The sequence below is a fragment of the Gracilinanus agilis genome, chromosome 4 (genome assembly GCF_016433145.1).
Source record: "Gracilinanus agilis isolate LMUSP501 chromosome 4, AgileGrace, whole genome shotgun sequence".
Lineage (NCBI taxonomy): Eukaryota > Metazoa > Chordata > Mammalia > Didelphimorphia > Didelphidae > Gracilinanus > Gracilinanus agilis.
This window is the reverse complement of record NC_058133.1, coordinates 274,543,604-274,564,262: the sequence shown is the minus strand read 5'-3', so window position 1 is coordinate 274,564,262 and position 20,659 is coordinate 274,543,604. Positions and strand designations below refer to the sequence as shown.

The following is a 20,659-nucleotide window of genomic DNA, read 5'->3' as shown; positions in this document are numbered from 1 at the left end:
CATTTCCTTATTGCTATTTCCTTCTCTTTCCATATATATAATCTCTGCTTTTTGGAGGGGCTTCTCTAGGGGTTTAATGACCCATTCCACTATCCTTTGGATTGTATTGCTGACATCTGGCCATGATTTGTTCACAAAACAGATCTTTAAAACTTTCTGCCTCATGAGCTCATTCATATCTAGTTTAAGGTATAAGGTATATTGCTAAATCTCTTAGCCAATTTGAGAAATTGATTGGACTCTCTTTTTTTCTCCTGTTTGACTTTCCAAATTCTTTTCATGCCCTTGATTCAGTGCTCAACTGCTGAGAGCCTCTCAGAGAAATAAGGTTTTATCAGGGCTCCATCAAAGTCAATGCAAATGGCAAAGCCTTGCATTGACATCTGGGATCTGAAAATCAACCACAGAATGGATGGATAACTCAATTAGACCCCTCTATGTGACTATCTTCTGATCATTTTTTATTTTTATTATTGATTTTTATTATTAAAAATTATTACTTAAAATTTGACATTATTATTAAAATTACTATAATCTATATTTTTAGGATAGCCTCAAGTTTTGTAGTATAGATATAAAATTTCTTTATAGAAATCCACTTATAGAACTTATAGAATTCTCTTGTATACTCTATAATAAATCAGCATTTAATGAGTTAATAGCTACACACTAAGTGAAATAGCAGAAGCTGCTTTTTTCCCTATCTCCAAGCTTGAAGGCCACAGCATGGCAAAACAAAAATACCTTTTTGCCTCAATCATTTCTCAATCTGAATTTAACCCTATGAAACCAAAACATTCTCACACTTTGCTACTTTCCACGTTAGACTTGTCCCCCTGAATTTAGCGGTTCTCACAGTCTAATTCACTTTTTTAAAAAACCCTTAACTTCTGTGTATTGGCTCCTTGGTGGAAGAGTCATAAGGGTGGGCAATGGGGGTCAAGTGACTTGCCCAGGGTCACACAGCTGGGAAGTGTCTGAGGCCAGATTTGAACCTAGGACCTCCCGTCTCTAGGCCTGACTCTCTCTAATCCACTTTTGAAATATGTTGAAGGTTCTATAAAAATAAAACTTAAATAAAGTAGAACTTGAGAGCCTTGAAGGATTGTTTAGACTGAACATAATCTATATGCAGAAATACATTTTGTGTGCCAAAAATTTTATGTAACCAAGAATAATCTTGATTCTGTTCTTTGTTTTGAATTTGAAATGTAAATTTTCCCAGCATTTGTGTGACTGTGAGAGAAAGGTATAAAATAAAGATTCTACAGGAAGTGGCAGAGAGCAGCTTCTGGAAACCCACCGTGTCTCTGACTCACTTGTTCTTCTTTTCAGCTGAACCTGTCAATACCTGTCAAGATAACTGGAAACTGCTGGCTGGCTTCCAGCACTCAGCTGATTCTGTCTTCTGTTTTCTTACAATCTTTTTTAGAACTGAAACATACTGTTTCCTTTCTTTGAATAGTATATCTCCCATATTAGCCTGGTAATAATCCTGCCATTGTCTCAGAATTGTGCTTGCTTACTACTCTGAAGTCTTTGATGGGCAGCTTTCGAATCCCTCTTTGGGCACCAGATGCCAGCACTGGGCTTCTTATCAGAGTTCAAACCTGGAAACGAACAGAGTGGTGACGCACAGCTTCGATTTATTATCCTTAGAGTTAGGTTGATAGAGAGAGATTTTTACTAACTCGCTGTGTCAATACATCACCTCAGAAAGCATTCGTTTAAAGAATTTTGTTTATGAAGAGGCAGTACCAGTAACCCAAACATTCCAAGAGGCGAGAATTCATCCCAGATATCCACATCCTGCTCATGTAAACAGGCCCAGCTTTGGACCTGGCCCTCAGCAGGATAAGGAAGTGTCTGTCTGAGATTTTTACTCATGCATCCTCCCCCACTAGGTCAAATTGACCCCAACACTGGGCTACAGAAACTTGGTCAGGGGGCACTGGGTAGCTCAGTGGATTGAGAGTCAGGCCTAGAGACTGGAGGTCCTAGGTTCAAATCTGGCCTCAGACACTTCCCAGCTGTGTGACTTTGGACAAGTCACTTGACCCCCATTGCCTACCCTTACCACTCTTCTGCCTTGGAGCCAATACTATGTATTGACTCCAAGATGGAAGGTAAGGGTTTTATTAAAAAAAAAAAGAAAGAAAGAAAGAAAAGAAACTTGGCTAATATTTTCTTTGTCCATTGGAAAGCTGCATTCAGGTGGTGACATCTTGTCAACTCATTAACACTTCATCATTTGGGATTACATCATTTGACTCCACTCACTGGAGGAGAGAAGGAAGAAGGGAGGAAAGTGGCCCAAGAATCAGGAATACTTGAATTGAAAGCCAACCCCAGACACTAGCTATGCCACCTGAAATAAGGTAACTACTTCAACCTTGATTTATGTTAGTCCAGTACAGTAATCTGTTTAGTTGATATCAGACTGTAGGCTTGTATGATAGGCCTCACCAGCAGAATGATAGTTATAATGCAATCTGACTGCTTCTTGATCTTGTAAACAGTAAATTGGTTTCTTAACTATTTTCAACACTGGGAAGGGAAGGAGAGTCAGGGAATGGATTCCTTAAATCTAGTTCCTCCAATTCTCCTCCCTCCAATCTACAGATTTCTCATGAAATTGTCTTTTTGTCTTCTTGCTACTTCTTCTACACTCTCTGTCTTGAACCCCAAACCCGATCTAGCTTCCTGATCTACTGGTCCTCCAAACGTTGATGGTGGACGAGTTTACAATTCATCAGGAATGGAGAGGATGAGGTAAATGATGGAGTCACCCTAGTGGGCCCAGCCAAATATGGCCAAGGTTTCCCTTCCAGACAGACTGGTCACTGGAGTCTTGATGACTTCTTCTTAGCTAGGATGAAATTCTCTTATGTCACCAGGTCACAGGAACTCAGTTGATGGAAACAGATAAAATCAGAGCAGACAAGTTTTCTCACTCGAAGACATGATGGTTGGGTGAATGATTCCCAGGAAGAGGGCTACTGGCTTCCCAAAAAAAGTCCAACAGCAGGAAGTGCTCTCTCTAAACTCTTAAGAAACAGGAACACTCCCCACAGCTGTCTCTGTAAGTCTCCTTTTATATGTTCCTCACACTCTGTGGAATCTCTCCTGTTTAGTTCCATGCGGGAGCCAACATTCCTTTTGCAAAGCCATGCATCAGACTTCTGCAAAGATACTATCTGTCTTCCCCCTCTTTCACACCCTAGAAAAGTCCCTTAGCTCTGCCTGTCTCAGTTTTCTCAACTAGAAAATGGGGATAATGAAACCACCTAACTCCCATAGTGATTGTGAAGAATAAATAAGATAATATCTGTAAAACACTTAGCAAAATGCCTGGTACATAACTGGTGCTTAACAAAAGCTTCCTCTCTCCCTCCCCTTTTTTGCTTTTTGCTTTTTGCTTTGGTTTATATACTTTCATTCTGTCATCTCTCACTTGTTCTCTTCCTCAAATCTGGCAGATGTTGATGATGGGAAACCAAACAGCTGTGACAGAGTTCTTCCTTGTAGGACTGACAGATGACCCTAAGATCCAAGTTATTCTTTTTATTTTTCTGCTATTAACTTACTTTTTAAGTTTTACTGGAAATATGACCATCATCATTCTCACCCTACTGGATTCTCAACTCCAAACTCCCATGTATTTCTTCCTCCGGAACTTCTCCTTCTTAGAAATTTCCTTTACAACTGTCTTTGTTCCCAAAATGCTAGTGGACATTGGAACAGGGAACAAGATCATTTCCTTTGCTGGTTGCTTTACTCAATACTTTTTCTCCATCTTGTTAGGAGCAACTGAGTTTTATCTTTTGGCCGCCATGTCCTATGACCGCTATGTTGCCATCTGTAAGCCCTTGCATTATACAATGATGATGAACAAGAAGCTTTGTCTCCAACTCGTCCTCAGCTCCTGGTTCTCTGGCTTCATGGTTGTTATTGGGCCACATATCATGACCACGATGTTGCCATTCTGTGCATCCAATGTCATCAATCATTACTGTTGTGACTATACCATATTGCTCCAGTTGGCCTGTGCAGACACACGCATCATAGAGATGACTGAGTTTGTCTTGGCTGTGGTGACACTTCTCTTCACATTAGTGCTAGTAATTATCTCCTATGTCTATATTATGGGGACAATTATGAAGATCCCTTCTGCTCAGAAAAGGAAAAAGGCATTTTCCACCTGCTTCTCCCACATGATTGTTGTCTCTCTCTCCTATGGCAGCTGTATTTTCATGTTTCTTAACCCTTCTACGAAAGAAGCAGCAACTTTTAATAAGGGAGTAGCAGTGTTGAATACCTCAGTTGCTCCTTTGTTGAACCCTTTCATTTATACCCTAAGGAATCAGCAAGTGAAACGAGCTTTCAAAGACATGGTCAGAAGGATAAAGTTCTCTATAAAATGAAAATAATTCTAGGCATTTAAATAAAAGAAACCATAAAAGAAAGTTGATGTGAGTCTAGAGATATTCTTAAATGGCATGTGCAGAAATTGCTTTTCATGTTAAAAATAGTATGTTGAGTTATCCTGCTTATTTCACTTTTGAAGTCAACACTTATTGAGTCAGGTTCATGGCCTGATTTGACTATTAAAACCATAGAAAACTTGTAATTTTTAGAAACAATAAATATTGATTAAACTATACATTTTTGGGGAATATAAGATAGTTCTTACTATGGTATTCTCAGGGAAATGAGACATGAACATCTGTCTAACAATTAAATGGCATAAAATCAGATCTGTCCCTAGTTCGTAGTCCCAAAATACTTCTTTTGTTCAAAAGAATCATAGTTTGAAAGCTGGTAGTCAAGTTAGAGAACCTCAAGTCCAACCTTCTTCATTATTTAGTAGATGAGAAAATTGAGCTTCACAATAAGGCCAGGAGTTAATTTTTGTTGATATTAATGTCACCATTTTATGGATGAGGAAACTGAGTCTTTTAGAATATGAGTGACTTCTTCATGGTCATAGAAAATAAATGCAAATAAACTCAGGCCTTCCTGACCCTCAAGGTCAGCAATCTGTCCACTTAGGAGAAGGTCCTGAAAGGTTTCCCTAGAGCCATGATGGCAAACCTTTGGCATGTATGCCAGAAATGGGACACATAAACCTCTCTGTGGGCATGCATGCCAAGGAACCAGTGCCACAAGGACCCAATGCCCCAAGAACCCAGTATGCTGGTCCCTGCAGCACAGAATTTGCAGAGTTCCTAATTACAAAGCCTGAATGAGGCCTTTAAGACTACATCCCTTGAAGGACAAGATTGTACCACCCCATTCAGAATACAATGGCCTCTTAATTACCTTTGGCCAGAGTAAAACAGAAACAACTTATGTCTTTACTATCAGAAGCAACCAGTGTCTTTACTATACAAAGTATTGGGGGTATTTGGAGATGTGTCTTCCGAGTTTGTACTTTAAAAATGTTCAAAACCTAGTAATTTAGGAATAAGTTTTATGAACTCAAAGCTAACAGCCTCTTCAGCTCCCCTCCCCAGTTTCTTTCATAAGTAAACTTGGGCTTAATTCACATTCTTCTTCTCACCTCTTACTAGCCTTTTCAATTTGCATTCAAAGGGGTGCTTGCCTGAGGGAGAACAGGTGGGCTAGAAACTCTGGAAAACATAATAGTGGCTTGTCAATCTCTCAATCAGCTCTGCATCCAGTTTAAAACATAACTTCAACCCTTGACCATTTGCTAAAAAGGTTAATTTGGAGGATACCTTCTTCAGGAAGGCTGGAACATGATGAGGTAAATTAGCTGTTTCTCATCTCAGACCACAATGATAGAGTTCTGAAGGCTGGAGTGCTCCATTTGGCAGGTATAGAAATGTCCATGCTGTAGAAATGATAATAAATAAAGGTAATGGAGACACCAGGGATGTTATAATAAGTCCAAATGATTGTGGGTACACACACACTGGGTTGTAGGAGAGACGGACCAGGATAGACCAGGGGTCACAGCTGAGATGCTCCTAACTGACAAAATTGGCTGCTGGCCAACTGCCAGCAGCTCACCACTAGGCCAGAGTCTTTGGAAACCAACAGACTAGGTAAAGGTGTAAACAGCTTTAATTATGTTTAACTAAAAGGTGGGAAAGGGATTTCTATACTAAAACCTTAAAAACCTAATGACAAAACCCACAGGGAAAGGGGAGGATTTCCCTACTCTAATCTAAAGATCTATGCAGGCAGGGCAGTAATGGAGTCTCTGGGTGACTGCCTCAGACCTGGACCTGCCAGGCTTGAGCAGCACAGCTAAGGTCCGATGTGGCTTTGGGGTTCTCACTGTAATCCACTGATGATCTTTGGATGCCAAGAGCCAAGGTGGTCTCAGGTACCAAGTTCAGAGGGTGTGCTTGAGACACTGTCCACTAGATCCCAAACTTCTCCTCTTCCCTTGGAACTGCACTATAGATCTTGACCTCTTTGCTAGATGCCACCACCACACAGGATCCCAAGGAAAATCAGGATGCAGGGTGTCCTTTACTCTGAGATCTCCCAGGGCTAACCACAGTTTGTGCTAACCCCTAATGGAGTCCCTCTCAGAGCACAAGTCACTTCTTCCTGCCCCTTCATTCCATCTTGGAATTCCCAGCTCCAGCTCCTTCCTGCTAGATACACCTTAATTCCTAATTACTAACTAATCTAATCTTCCTCACAACAATGCTTATGGATCATTTCCAGCACCACCAGAGTCTAGAAGTCCAGTCTCCATTACTAATGAGGCCTGTAGAAACAACCCCAGCTATCTTCTCCTGATCGTTCAAGAACCAATTGACCTCAGTGTTACCAGGATAGAAAACAGTAACAAAACATATAAGTTGTTTTGGCTGTCTTAGGGGAGCCATCTTTGATGGATATGCAGTCACTTCAGGCTCATCTGGAAGAAAAAAGAAAAATCTTGAGGGAACCAGAGCAGATCTTCCTAGTCCATATCCCCACCTCTGTCACCTTATCTAGCACCAGGCTCAGGTCCTCCTTTCTCCCTATGGCCAAGGTATGGACAGGGCTTCCATTTAACCATACATTTTATTTTTTTATTTTTTATTAATTAAGCAATTTAGAATATTTTCCCATGATTACATGATTCATGTTCTTTCCCTCTCTTCTTCCCTCTCCATCCCCTGAGCTGATGAGCAATTCCACTGGGTTATACATGAATCATTGTTCAAAACCTATTTCCATATTATGAATATTTGCAATAGTGATAATTTAAAGTCAAAATTCCCAATCATGTACCCATAGAGCCATGTGATCAATCATATGTTTTTCTTCTGTGTTTCTACTTCCACAGTTCTTTCTCTGGATGTGGATAGTGTTCTTTCTCATAAATCCCTTGGAATTGTCCAAACAGACATTTTAGAGAACAAAAAGTAGCCCCAGGAGTCCATGGTGCTGAATAATCATAGCTTAGACTTATCAGTATTCAAGGATATGGAGAGAAATCATTAGCATGTCAGTTTTATGATTCCTTGGCTTTACTACACAGTCCATCCTAGAGCATCTCTCCTGTAGATTCACTGAAGAAATTTCTTCCCTGGAAAAAGTTCAATCTTTGAGCAATCTGACTCACAAGCCAAGTGGCCCTGGGATAGACAGAGATATGACTACAACCCTGTGAATCAGACAAGCTCAGAGATGAAGCTCTCATCTCTTTTACCTCAGTGTCTCCTCACTCTGCCCTCCCCTCTCATCACACTCCACATGCTACTTCTTCACCCTCTCTTTTCCCCCCTCTTCCCTTTGTTCCTTCTATCTTCATTTCCTCCCCTCCCTTCTCCTCTCCTTTTCTTCCTCCATCCCTTTTTACTCAACCCTCCCTTCCTGTCATTCCAACTCACTTTTTGTTTGCATCCACAAGGGCTCTAACAACCTGTAGTTTTCTCTGCAGCTGGCCACCTGGGCCCCTGATTGCTCCAGGGTTTCCAGAAGGCTGTTCATTAGCTCTGCATTGAGCCACCCCAGCTCAGCAAAGTCCACAAACTCCACTACATCACTGTCAAAGTTTGGATCTCCTGGCAGTTGTAGATGAGTCTTCCCCAGAAATAGCATATGCTCAGACCCATTGACAAAGTGACACTCAGTCTTTATCTGCTGCATGCAGTGCTCTGCAGGACACACTAGAGGCTAGTTATCATTGACTGGCTTCAAAGTCACCCCCAAACCCTGACTGTCATGGCAGGTGGGTGGAGGATGGGAAACTGCCAGCCTGTGATCATCTCCTCTGAAAATCAGATTAATATTTGTGCACATGCCCAGCCCTACCATTCTTAACCCCCGCCCCACCTACCCTTGGCCCCAGCTGGATGACAAATTCATTGACTAGAAGACTTGCCTTATGATACTCAGGCCAATATTCCCTTCATTTCACCTATGGTTGCCTTTCAATATATCCATCTTGTACTCACCTTTCCCCTCCCCAACCCCACAAGTCTACACCTAAGGAACCCAACACAAACATCCCTAGGAAATTATACCCAGCATCCTCCATGGTCTCTGAACCACTCTTAACTCAGTATTTCTTTCCTGATTCTGTGTATGCCACACATATATTACATTATTCCAGTTCCTAGGCTATAGCAATTGTCTCCTAATAGGTGTCCTCCACCCCCAAGTTGATCTTTATTCCAATTCATTCTTTACCTAGTGGGCAAAAATGATTTTCATTTAGTGCAAGCTTAATCATGCCACCTCCTTATTCAATCAGCTCCAGGATCTCCCTATTACCTTTAGGATAAGGTGATTGAGATACTATCAGTAACTACTGATTTCTATGCCCACTTTCTCACCAATTAAAGAAAAATCTTTTTGTGGGTCATCTATATGTGAACTGAGAAAATCTTTGATGATAATATTAGTAGGGAACAATCAAGCTTTCACAAGAGGGATTCAATGGACCACATTCTACCATTTCAAAATTAACTGTAGATTTATAAAACATAAGATCTCATAATGCCCATTGATTGTGACAGGCCTGGGAAGCCGATTGAGCCCCAAATAATAAGAGCTGACACAAATAAGCAGCATCTGAAGAATAACAGGAAAACCCAAAACCAGCAACATCTACTGAATGACAGGAAGACCTACAAGCAGAAACATCTGCTAAATGACAGGAAGACCCCAACCAATAACATCTGCTGAACAAATGACAGGAAGACCCTCAAACAATAGCATCTGCTGAATAAAAAAAACAATAAACATCCAGCCCCTGAGTTCCTGGTACTCAAACTATATAAGCTGGCTAAGCCAGCTTCCATTTGCATTTCCATTCAGCATTCCATTTGCCTTGGAGGCTATGGGACCCAAGTTCGAACTTGCAATAAAACAGTACCTCTTGCTTTTACATTATCTGGTGGGCCTCCTAATTTGGGAAATCAGAACCGGGCTGAACAATTGATATTTATAAGAAAGTTTTTGATTCCATAGTATAAAATGTTATCTTATAGAAAAATTTGAAAGGTATCTGCCATTCACATATCCAAATCATTCAAAATTAATTGGAAGGTAGAAAAATAGAAATAATCTCTATTCAGTGCCTCTCTAAGCATAAATACACAATGATGCAGAAAAGGTTTAATACTTACAATTTTAAAAATAATGCTTATTTTTTTCAGCTATCACATGCAAAAATAATTTTAAAAAAAGTTTTGAATTCCAAATTCTCTCCCTTCCTTGGACCCTCCTTTACACATTTCTTTCATGACCTCTCATCCCTGAGACAGCAAGTTATCTGATACAGATTTAACATGTTTAATCATATAAAACATTTCTCCATATTAGTCATTCTTTGAAAGAGTAAGTAATTAAATGTAAAAAAGTAAGAATAAAGAAAATGAAATATTTATTGTTGTAATGCAAAATATGCAAGAGAGGCTTTTGCTCTCACAGGGGGTCAACTGAAAACTTCTGGCAGTTAGAAGCCTTAGAATTCTGAGAGAAGTCAGTTGGTCCCTGAGGCTTGAACAGAGCAGAAGGACTAACTAGAGCTCTGCTTGGCTTTCGGTTTTGCTTTTGGCCTGTGCTTTGTCTCTGGACAATTTGTACCTAGCTAATTTCTCTGGACCTCTCCCTGACCTTCTCCATATTATTTCCCTGTTTTCCGTGCTTGTTTTCCTGGGGCTCTGGGAGGCAGGGTGGCTTTTGGGTTTTTAGTGAATAGACTTTCTGGGTTTAGTTTTCCCCAATAGGCAAGTAGGACATCCTTGAATTCAAACTATCCCCTTAGTATACCCTCTACTTTAAAGCAGCCAAATCTTCCCCGGCTGAGAGAAGCAGGTCCTCCCTCAGTCTAACCTATTCCTGTGACCCTCCCCCATCTTGAGTTTCTCCCTAGTGGCTGTCAGAAACCCCAAACTCCTCTCTCCTTCCTGACCAACCCTGAACATTAATAAATCCCTTTGTTACCTAATCAAACCCTCTGGAGAATCATTGTGTTGAAGAATTAGGCAAGGGTTGAAGGGGAAGGAATTATTATCTTTTATTTCTTGAGGGAAACTGGAGGCATCCATCTTGGGAGGAAGTAGTTGTCCAATGCTTCCTCCTGAATCCCTTCAGTTTCACTGACAGGGAGGAGTCTTGCGACTCCTCCTTTGAGGACTTGAGAAACTGACAAGAAAGCCCTCAAGTCAGATTTCAATCATTTCTGACTGACCTTATTCCTTGTGTCTGTAGAAGTACCTTTCCTGCCTGGAAGGGTTCAGCCTATCACCCCCAGTATCCTCTGTCTCTAGCTTGGGTGTCTAGTCTGTGTTAGCTGCCTCTCCTGAACACCTCACCCTGTGCCCTTACCATCCTAATACTGCCTTGTCCATTCCTTCCTGGACTCAGCCTTCCCTTTCGTTTCTCTCCTATCATCTCAATCACCTTTACTCCTCCGTCACTCAGCAAGGGAAGGAGAGCACCCTCCCAACTTTAGTGTACCCCCTTTTATCCATCACACTATTTATATTAACAATTTACCCTTCTATGAAAAAGGGACCAACCTAACAGTCCATAAAGGACGATCCATAGGGAATGAAAAATACCCATTGTTTAGATCATGACATTCTAATTAGTCCATCATTATGTGTATTTGGGGACATATTGGAGAAGGAAATGGCAAACTATTCCAATATCTTTGCCACGAAAACCCCTTGGAAATGTCCATGAAGTCAACTAGAATTGGACGTGACTGAATAATAATCAAATGTATATTTAGAAGAGGCTCTGCTGATGGATAATGAATTAGACTCAGGATTGAAGAGGGGTAGCAGAGTGGGTTGGATTATATTTGGGAAATGACTCAGGGACTCTAACTTTCCCAAATGGCTTCCAGTTCAAAGATTTACTTTTTTTTTAAGCCCAAATGTTTTCTCTGCTTCAGCATCTTGGAAGATACCAAAGAATGGGTACCAAAGGGACAAGTGTCCAAAAGGAGGAATCTCTAGCCAGTTGAAACCTACTCTCAGGAATGAGAGTAAGAAAAATCATTGAGAAAATGTATGATTGGAAAGAAAGTTGGATGGGGCTTATTGGTGACCTCAGAATGTCAAAAGATCTACAGTTAGTCCTCCAGCATGTGGGTATAGGCCTTCTAGAAAGGATCTGTGGAATAATCAAACAAAAAATTGTAAGTGTTAAATGGGTTATGCTCTGTACTGAAAGAGAGAAGACAATTGAAATGAGAGGAGAACCTAGATGCATCAGAAAACAAAGTACCATAGAATGGTATGGGCTCTTTTGTTACAAAGTGCTTTCCATCCATAATCCTTTCTGATCCACACCACAAGTCTGCGTAGTAGATATTGCAATCTTTATCTCCATTTCACAAAGGAAAAAATGGATTCAGAAATAAGTGACTACTGTAAGATCTCTTGGAGAGTCAGCAGCACAGCTGGGCTTGGACCCTCTGGTTCTGACCCTAGAGACAGTTTGGTCCAATGGAAAGAATTCAGGAGTCAGGAGTCTTGGGCTCAAGACTGGATCCCTCCTTTACTACTTCTGTGATCTGGGCCTCAGTGTCCTCATTTGTAAAATAAGGAGGTGGCACTAAATGGCTCCTGACTTCCCTTCCTGCTCTGGTCTATGATCTGATTATTTTTAATTTGATAGCTTTTCTTCTGACTCTCCCACAAAGAAATGTACACCTCCTTAATTCTTCAACTCTCTTTATTAGGAGATCAGTCTCCCTTCAAGGCTGGGCTATTGGTCACTTCCTATAAAAGACCTTCCCAAAACAGAAAAAAATTGATTGTATGTGAAAATGTGAGCTTCTTTTACAGACTATTTGGTTTATATTGTAGGGTTTCAGTTATAACAAATCATGAAGATGTTAAAGATGTATTCAAAATCTGGCTCTAATGAGCAAAGTATTCATAGACTAGATTTATGGATATATTTCTAATATTTCACATGATTGATTTTTGAATCCTTAAATTGATTGGGTCTTAAATTTTGTGGAACTTAGAAATGAAGACTTTACTGTGATCTACAGTCTGAAAGCTAGCAGACCAGTTCTACAGGTCCTTTGTAATGTCAAAGACATACACTCAACATTTGAATGAGATGGTGCCAGTGTTCTGGAGGAAGAAGGACTTTCAAATGAGCTTCTTTTCTGGGCACTAGCTATACCATTGTCTTGGTTGTAATTGATTGCCAATATTATGCTAATATTTCTGTCATGCCACCTGTTTGATTGACATCCTGCAACCTTTATTACTACTTTCCTTAATAAAGGCAGTTATGTTATATATATATATACACATATATATGTATGTATATAACTATATATAACATATAACTATAATTATAATATAATTAACATTATACACAGAGACTGATACACTGTGGCACAATTGAATATAATGGACTTCTGTACTAGCAGCAATGCAATGATCCAGGACAATTCTGAGGGACTTATGAGAAAGAATGCTATCCACATCCAGAGAAAGAACTGTGGGATCAGAAACACAGAAGAGAAACAACTGCTTGATCACATGGGTCAATGGGGATTTGATTGGGGATGTAGATGCTAAACGATCACCCTAATGCAAATATCAATAATATGGAAATAGGTCTTGATCAATGACACATATAAAACCCAGTGGAATTGTGTATTGGCTATGGGGTGGGGAGGAGAGAAAGAACATGAATCATGTAACCATGAAAAAATTTTCTAAAAAAATTAAAAAATTAAAAAAAAAATAAAGGCAGTTCAGCTCACTCACTTCTCTCTGACCCTCTGAGGAGAAGCTGACAGGCTGACCTGATGACACCATGCTAATGTCTTGTCTCTGTGTTTCTTGTTTCTCTGATCCTTCTATGTCTCATTCTTTCTAGCCTCAAGTTCTAACCCATTGCTTTCCAGCTTCCAGCCTCCTTCCACAGATGATTCAAACCCACAAGACAATTATATGTATGAGCTGGTTCTCTACATATGTTTTTTAAGTTTATGTTCAATTTAATATGAGAGAGGGCAACTAGGTGGTTCAGGGGATTAAGAGCCAGGCCTAGAAACCAGAAGTCATAAATTCAGATTTAGCCTCAGGCATTTCCTAGCTGTATGACTCTGGACAAGTCACTTAACCACCATTGCCTAGCACTTAACCACGGTATTGATTCTAAGACAGAAGATAAGAGTTAAAAAAAAAATTTTTTTAACATGAGAGGACCAAAACTTCTGTGTTTGTCTCTGTCTCTTTCTGAATTTTTTTCCTGCTCTTTCCCCCATATTTTAAAAATGTTTCATTGATGCTCTTTTCTTATTTTTTCTTTTTTTGTATCCCTTTCACTACCAATATATCACCCAACCCCAAAGCAAAAGTTTCCCAATCCTGACAATTATGAGTTGTGTCTTCAGGCTATAACTGAAATAGCTCTCTCATCCCACACCTTGGGGTCTATTAGCTCTTTACCAAGAGACAGGAAGCAGGTTTCAGCATGTCTCCTGGAGCCTTGATGAGTCATTGTATTGATCTGAGGTCTGTAGTCTTTCAAGGCTGTTTTCCTTCAGATCATTGTTGTCACTGGGTAAACTAGTCTCCTTGCTCTGCTCACTTCATTCTGCATTAGTACAAACATTTTTCCCCAGGTGTTACTGGATCCAATCCTTTCATCACTTCTTAAAGCACAAGGACATACTTTGACTCTTAAAAGATCATTTGTTGTCATTTCTCAAATAATAGCACCCACCTGGTTTCTAAGACTTTGCTACAACAAAAATGCTGCTGTGCATATATATGTCTATACATATTGTCAACTTGAAATCTGGAGACCCCTCTGTGATACCCCAGACTCTGGCTATAGCCTCTTTCCTGAGCCTGCTGACAACTTGTCAGCATATGTTTGCTACACCTAGTTCCCCCCAAAATAAACAAGATCCCTATGTTTTATAGTTCTTCAGAGAATCATCTAGCGTGTTGATTCTCCCAGAGATATTGTTCCCAGAGTGTCAGGGCCCTTGGCTTTGTATGGTTTTTAGGCTCTTGACTCTGTGTGGCAGCTGGATATTGAACACGATCTCTTTCTTGATTAAAGACTTGGTTTTGCTGACTACTTTAGTAGTTCTGTGTTTTTCCAGGTTGACAGTATATATATGTACATATACATATATATACCCACACACACAAACGTACACATATACACACATGCACAGACATATGCACATATCTCAGATATCGTATGGATAAATGCTTGTGTTTGTATGTGTATATATACATTCATAAATATATTTATGTATATCATCTGTTCATCTTTTTTTCTCTGTCTCTGACTTCCTTGGTACCATCTGCCTAGTGGTACTATTTCTGGGTCAAAGAAGGGAATACATAATTTAGTGACTGTTTTAGATTGAGTTCCAATTCTCTTTCTTTTAAAAAAATCACATTTATATTTATATTTTTTTAAATGAGCAAATTTTCCTTTTTTACTCTCATACTGAGAGGAAAAAACCTCACCTCCTATTTCAAGCATGTGTAATCAAGTAAAACAATCTTCTCCTGTAACCATTTTGAAAAGACAATTCTATTTCATTCTGCACTCAGTCCTCTAGTCCTCTTAATCAGGCCACAGGAAACATGTTTCAACATTAGTTCCTTGCAGTCGTGGTCAATTATTATGCCGATCAGAGTTCCAAAGTTTTTCCAAGTTGTTTGCCTTTATCATATTGTTTTCATTCTACAAATTATAAATAAATAAACATTTATTAAGTATGAATATTTCTAATAGGAAAATATTTTTCTCTAACAGCCACTGTTCCTGTGAAATCCCTCTCTCAGCAATGATGTTTGGCTAACATGGAGGCCATGGGGGAAATCAACACCTTGCTCTCCTGACAGATGCAAACCTTCTCTCCCTGAATGTGGCCAGAAAAACACTGAATAGGGATGGGTGGAAAGGACATTTCCAAGACTGAGGGGCTTGGGAAGGGAAGGCTTGTTCTAGCTCTCTATTTAGTGAAGTTGTGCTTTTAATACTGGAGATAGTGGCTTTTCTCCCCTCTCCTGGAAAGAACTGCTGTCAAGGGGACCCCAGAACTATGGTGGAAAAGGCGACTAGGCTTCTGGGAAATGAAGTCCAGGGGTACAAAATTCTAATTACACATAGTTAAATCCACCAAGTCTTGAGCATCCAGGTATGATGAACATTTAAAATTTTATTTTATTTTATTTTTTAATTTTTATTTTGAATATTTTCCCCTAGTTACATATTTCATGTTCTTTCCCTCTCCCCCAAACCCCCCTAACATTTTCAATTTTAAAATCTTAATAAAACAATTCCTTTTGAATTCTTGAAATTAAGCTTAGCAGAGGGAAGGAATAGGACTTCCAGGTTAAGATGGCGGCAGAGTAAAAAGCAGCTGCTTAACCTCTCCTAACTGAAATATATAGGACTCCTCAAGGGGACATAGAAACAAATTCAGACGAATGAAGGGACCCCACAACAGGGCGCAGCATTGAAGGTACGTGGAATTGGGGCATTTCCATGCTATAAAGGAGTGAAACAGCTCTCACTAAAATGTGAGCTGAGTAACCCCCTCACCCCACCATCACCTACAGTGCCAAAGCCAGCGCACAAAAGTTAGAGCAAGTTTGGGGCATCCATTAAGTCCCTGACAGCTACCTGGGGTCACCAGGGCCTGTTCCTGAGAGCAGCAAGACATAAGACCGCCAAGAGACTAAAGAACACACGGACTTTGAACATAGACCCTGAGCACAGGCCTGGACCGTGGGTGGGGACCCAGTGCAGAGGGGTGCATGACTGTGGAAGCAGCACCCTGAGACTGTTAAAGGAGCTTCGGGCAGAGGAACAAGCAAGGGGACCACCAGGAGGCTTGACCTTGAGAACAACTAGACCTGAGACCTCAGGAGCTCAAAGAGCACAGAGAGACCCTGGGCATGAGGATAAAACTGAGGGGGCACTGGGCTAACAATGGCAAACCAGAGACAAGAACCTCAGAAGAGAAAGATCAAGAAGAAATCTTTAACACTCAACAACTTTTACACAGAAAAAAATCCAGACAACAGAGCAAACAGCAGAGGAGAACAAACATCATACCCAAAACTTTCCAAAAAAATGAAAACTGGTCACAAGCTACTGAAGAGTTCAAATCTGAGATTTTGAGAATGATGGTAGAGAACTGTCAAGAAAATAACAGTTTAAAAGGCAGAATTTCCCAATTAGAAAGTGAGACTCAGAAATCAAATGAATTGATAATCAAATTGAAGACCAGAAATGACCAGCTGGAAGCCCTGAAGAACCAAACAGACCAGATTAAAAAGGAAAACCAAAAGATTATAGCCGAAAACCAGTCTCTAAAGGCTAGAATTGGGCAATTAAAAAAATGCCCCCAAATAAAAAGAATTGATAAGCAAATTGGAGACCAAAATCAAACAGCTGGAAAACAGGATAGATCAAATCAAAAAGGGAAATCAAAAGGATACAGCAGAAAACCAGTCTCTAAAGACAAGAATTGGGCAAGTAGAAGCCAATGATCTCCCAAGACAAGAAGAACAAATAAAGCAAAGTCAAAAGACTGATAAAATAGAAGGAAACATGAAATATCTCACTGAGAAATTGACAGATCAAGAAAACAGGTCTAGAAGAGATAATTTGAGAATCATTGGTCTTCCTGAAAAAGCAGAAATTAATAGAAATTTGGACTCCATACTAAAGGAAATTATTCAGCAAAATTGTCCTGAAGTTCTACAACAAGAGGGCAATATAGACATTGAAAGGATCCATAGATCACCCTCTACACTAAACCCTGAAAAGACAATCCCTGGGAATATAATAGCCAAATTCAAGAGCTTCCAAGTAAAAGAAAAATTTTTACAAGAAGCCAGAAAGAGACAATTCAGATATCAAGGAGCACCAATCAGGATCACACAGGATCTGGCAGCCTCCACACTACAAGACTGCAAGGCTTGGAATATGATATTCAGAAAGGCAAGAAAACTGGGACTACAACCAAGGATCACCTACCCATCAAAACTGACTTCCAGGGGAAAGAATGGGCATTCAATAAGATAGAAGATTTCCAAATATTTGCACAGAAGAGACCAGGACTAAATGGAAAGTTTGATATCCAACCACAAAAACCAAGAGAAACATAAAAAGGTAAATAAGAAACAGGGGAAAGAAAGAAAACTCTTATTTTTAAATTTGCCTCTTTAAGGGCTTCAATAAGATCTAATTATTTGTATTCCTATATGGAGAAATGTTATGTGTAATTCTCGGTAGTGAACTCTATTCACTATTATAGTAACCACTATTATAGTAATTAGAAGAATTATTCACAGGGAGAGGTTGGAGTACTAAAAGGTCTAAGATGATAAGGGGGTGGGTGGGAAAGAGGGGGGTGAATAGTAGAGGACACCAAGAGAAACTTGAATGAATAAGAAAAATAGGATATTCTATTACACACAAAGAGGGCATGGGAAGAGGAGGGGATGAATACTATTATAAGAAGGAGAGGAAGAGAGCATTAAGAGGTAATATTTAAACCTTACTCTCAGTGGAATTAACCCTGAGAGGGAAGAGTAGCTTTATCCGTTGGGATATAAAATTCTATCCAACCCTACTGAGAAAGTCAGAAGGGAAAAACCAAGGGGAACAGGGGAGTCGGGAGATCAAAAAAGGGAGGGGAGGAGAGGGGGGAGGGAATTCATTAGGCCTTAAAAATAAATAGAGAGGAATAATAAGGGAGGGGGTAGAAAGGGTAATAAACCAAGGGAGGGGACTGTTTGTTTTAAATTCAGGGAAGTGTCTAGCAGACTCCCTATGGACACGTGGGGACTATCATTTTTAATTGTAACAGGACAAGGGTTACTGGCATAAAGCAAACCACTGGTTTAAAAGTAAAAAGTGTAAGAAGAAGGGGTAGAACTAGGAGAGGATACCAAAATTATGGGGAATACACAACTGATAATTATAACTCTGAATGTGAATGGGATGATTGATTACACTAAATTAAAAAGCTTTTGTACAAACAAAAACAATGCAACCAAAATCAGAAGGGAAACAACAAATTGGGAAAAAATCTTTATAACAAAAAACTCTGACAGGGGTCTAATTACTCAAATATACAAGGAGTTAAATCAATTGTATAAAAAATCAAGCCATTCCCCAATTGATAAATGGGCAAGGGACATGAATAGGCAATTTTCAGATAAAGGAATCAAAACTATCAATAAGCACATGAGAAAGTGCTCTAAATCTCTAATAATTAGAGAAATGCAAATCAAAACAACACTGAGGTATCACCTCACACCTAGAAGATTGGCTAAAATGATAGTAGGGTAGAGTAATGAATGTTGGAGGGGTTGTGGCCTAATTGGGACATTAATGCATTGCTGGTGGAGTTGTGAACTGATCCAACCATTCTGGATGGCAATTTGGAACTATGATCAAAGGGCTATAAAAGATTGCCTGCCCTTTGATCCAGCCATACCATTGTTGGGTCTGTACCCCAAAGAGATCATAGATAAACAGACTTGTATGATAATATTTATAGCTGTGCTTTTTGTGGTGGCAAAAAAACTGGAAAATGAGAGTATGCCCTTCAATTGGCTGAACAAACTGTGGTATATGCTGGTGATGGAATACTATTGTGCTAAAAGGAATAATGAACTGGAGGAATTCCATGTGACCTGGAAAGACCTCCAGGAATTGATGCAGAGTGAAAGGAGGAGAACCAGGAAAACATTGTACACAGAGACCAATACACTGTGGTAAAATAAATGTAATGGACTTCTGTACTAGCAGCAATGCAATGACCCAGGACAATTCTGAGGGATCTATGGAAAAGAACACTACCCACATTTAGAGGAAGAACTGCAGGAGTGGAAACACAGAAGAAAAGCAACTGCTTGAACACATGGGTTGAGGTGGACATGATTGGGGATGTAGACTTGAAACTACCACACTAATGCAACTATCAACAATTTGGAAATAAGTCTTGATTTAACACATGTTAAAACCAAGGGAAATGAGCACTGGCTATGGGGGAGGGGAGGAGGTGGGAGAGTGTGAAGGGGAAAGTAAGAACATGAATCATGTAACAATGATAACTTTTCTAAAAAATAAAAATTATTAAGAAAAAAAAGAAATTAAGCTTAGCAGAGGCTTTCCAGGACCTGTTCTCCCTCCATTCCTCCTCCCAGCCTTCTCTGGGGACATAGACTCATTGAGGCCCCATCATGGAATTCTTATTTTCCCCAGGGACCCAGACATATTTTTGCTTCTACCAGAGATGCTCAGGTTTCTACTGGGCCTAGACATTCTCCCCCAAACCCCTGATTCAAAATTTCTTCAGTGGATTGATTGCATCTATTAATGTTTGAGCTGGAAGTATTTGTTAAAATAGTTTATCATGCATACCTATGATCTGCTTTTGGAGAAACCTGATTATAAAGTTAAGGAATCCATTTCTAATGAGATAAGTTTCCTGCTCATTTCTTCCCCTATCACTGACTCCCGTGACAATTCATCACCATGACTCCTGGGACTTCTTGCTGCTAGGTCAGATTTCTAGACTTAGAGGGAGCTTAAATGTTTCCCAAGATTCCCATTTCTGGCCTAAGGAGAAGAAGAGCCTGGGAGTCTGGTTGTAGATCAGATGACAGAAGTTAAGCCTGGGCTAGGAAGACCTGCCCTGCCTCCCTGCTCAAGGTCTCTCTTTTTTATTTCAGGGAGTTGGAAGTGATGGTGTATCCATCGAAGATGACTCCTAAGGGGCACTACATCTTGCTGGTCTGCTCTGTCAGCGTCATCTACCCCAGGGATGTGGAGGTCTAGTGGTTCATGGATGGGCATGAGGAGAGGGCTGGGGTCCTTTCCACAGGTCTGATCCGCAATGGAGACTAGACCTTCCAGACTCTGGTGATGCTGGAGATGACCCCCAAGCAGGGAGATGTCTACATCTGCCACGTGGAGCATTCCAGCCCACAGAAAACTGTCCTCATGGCCTGGAGTGAGATATAATTTATAGTTCCCTCATCCCTCTATTCTAACATTGCTCAGGACATGCAACTAGCTCTGGGATCCCCTCCATGTGTGTCCTGTGCCCTCTTTTCTTCTACCCTGGATTAACAGAAACCCTTTGTAACTTTCCCTCCCCTTTCCCAGCACAGCTTCCTAATTTTAGGGCTGAACTAAGAGC

At 40.1% G+C, this 20,659-nt stretch overlaps 1 protein-coding gene across 1 annotated transcript; it reads left to right on the top strand.

Annotated features, from left to right (window-relative positions):
* The first annotated feature begins 3,479 nt into the window (after positions 1-3,479).
* LOC123246412 (olfactory receptor 2AP1-like) lies at positions 3,480-4,424 on the top strand. The gene has a single exon (XM_044675314.1). It carries the CDS (start codon positions 3,480-3,482, stop codon positions 4,422-4,424), a length of 945 nt encoding a protein of 314 aa, XP_044531249.1.
* Positions 4,425-20,659: the final 16,235 nt, after the last annotated feature.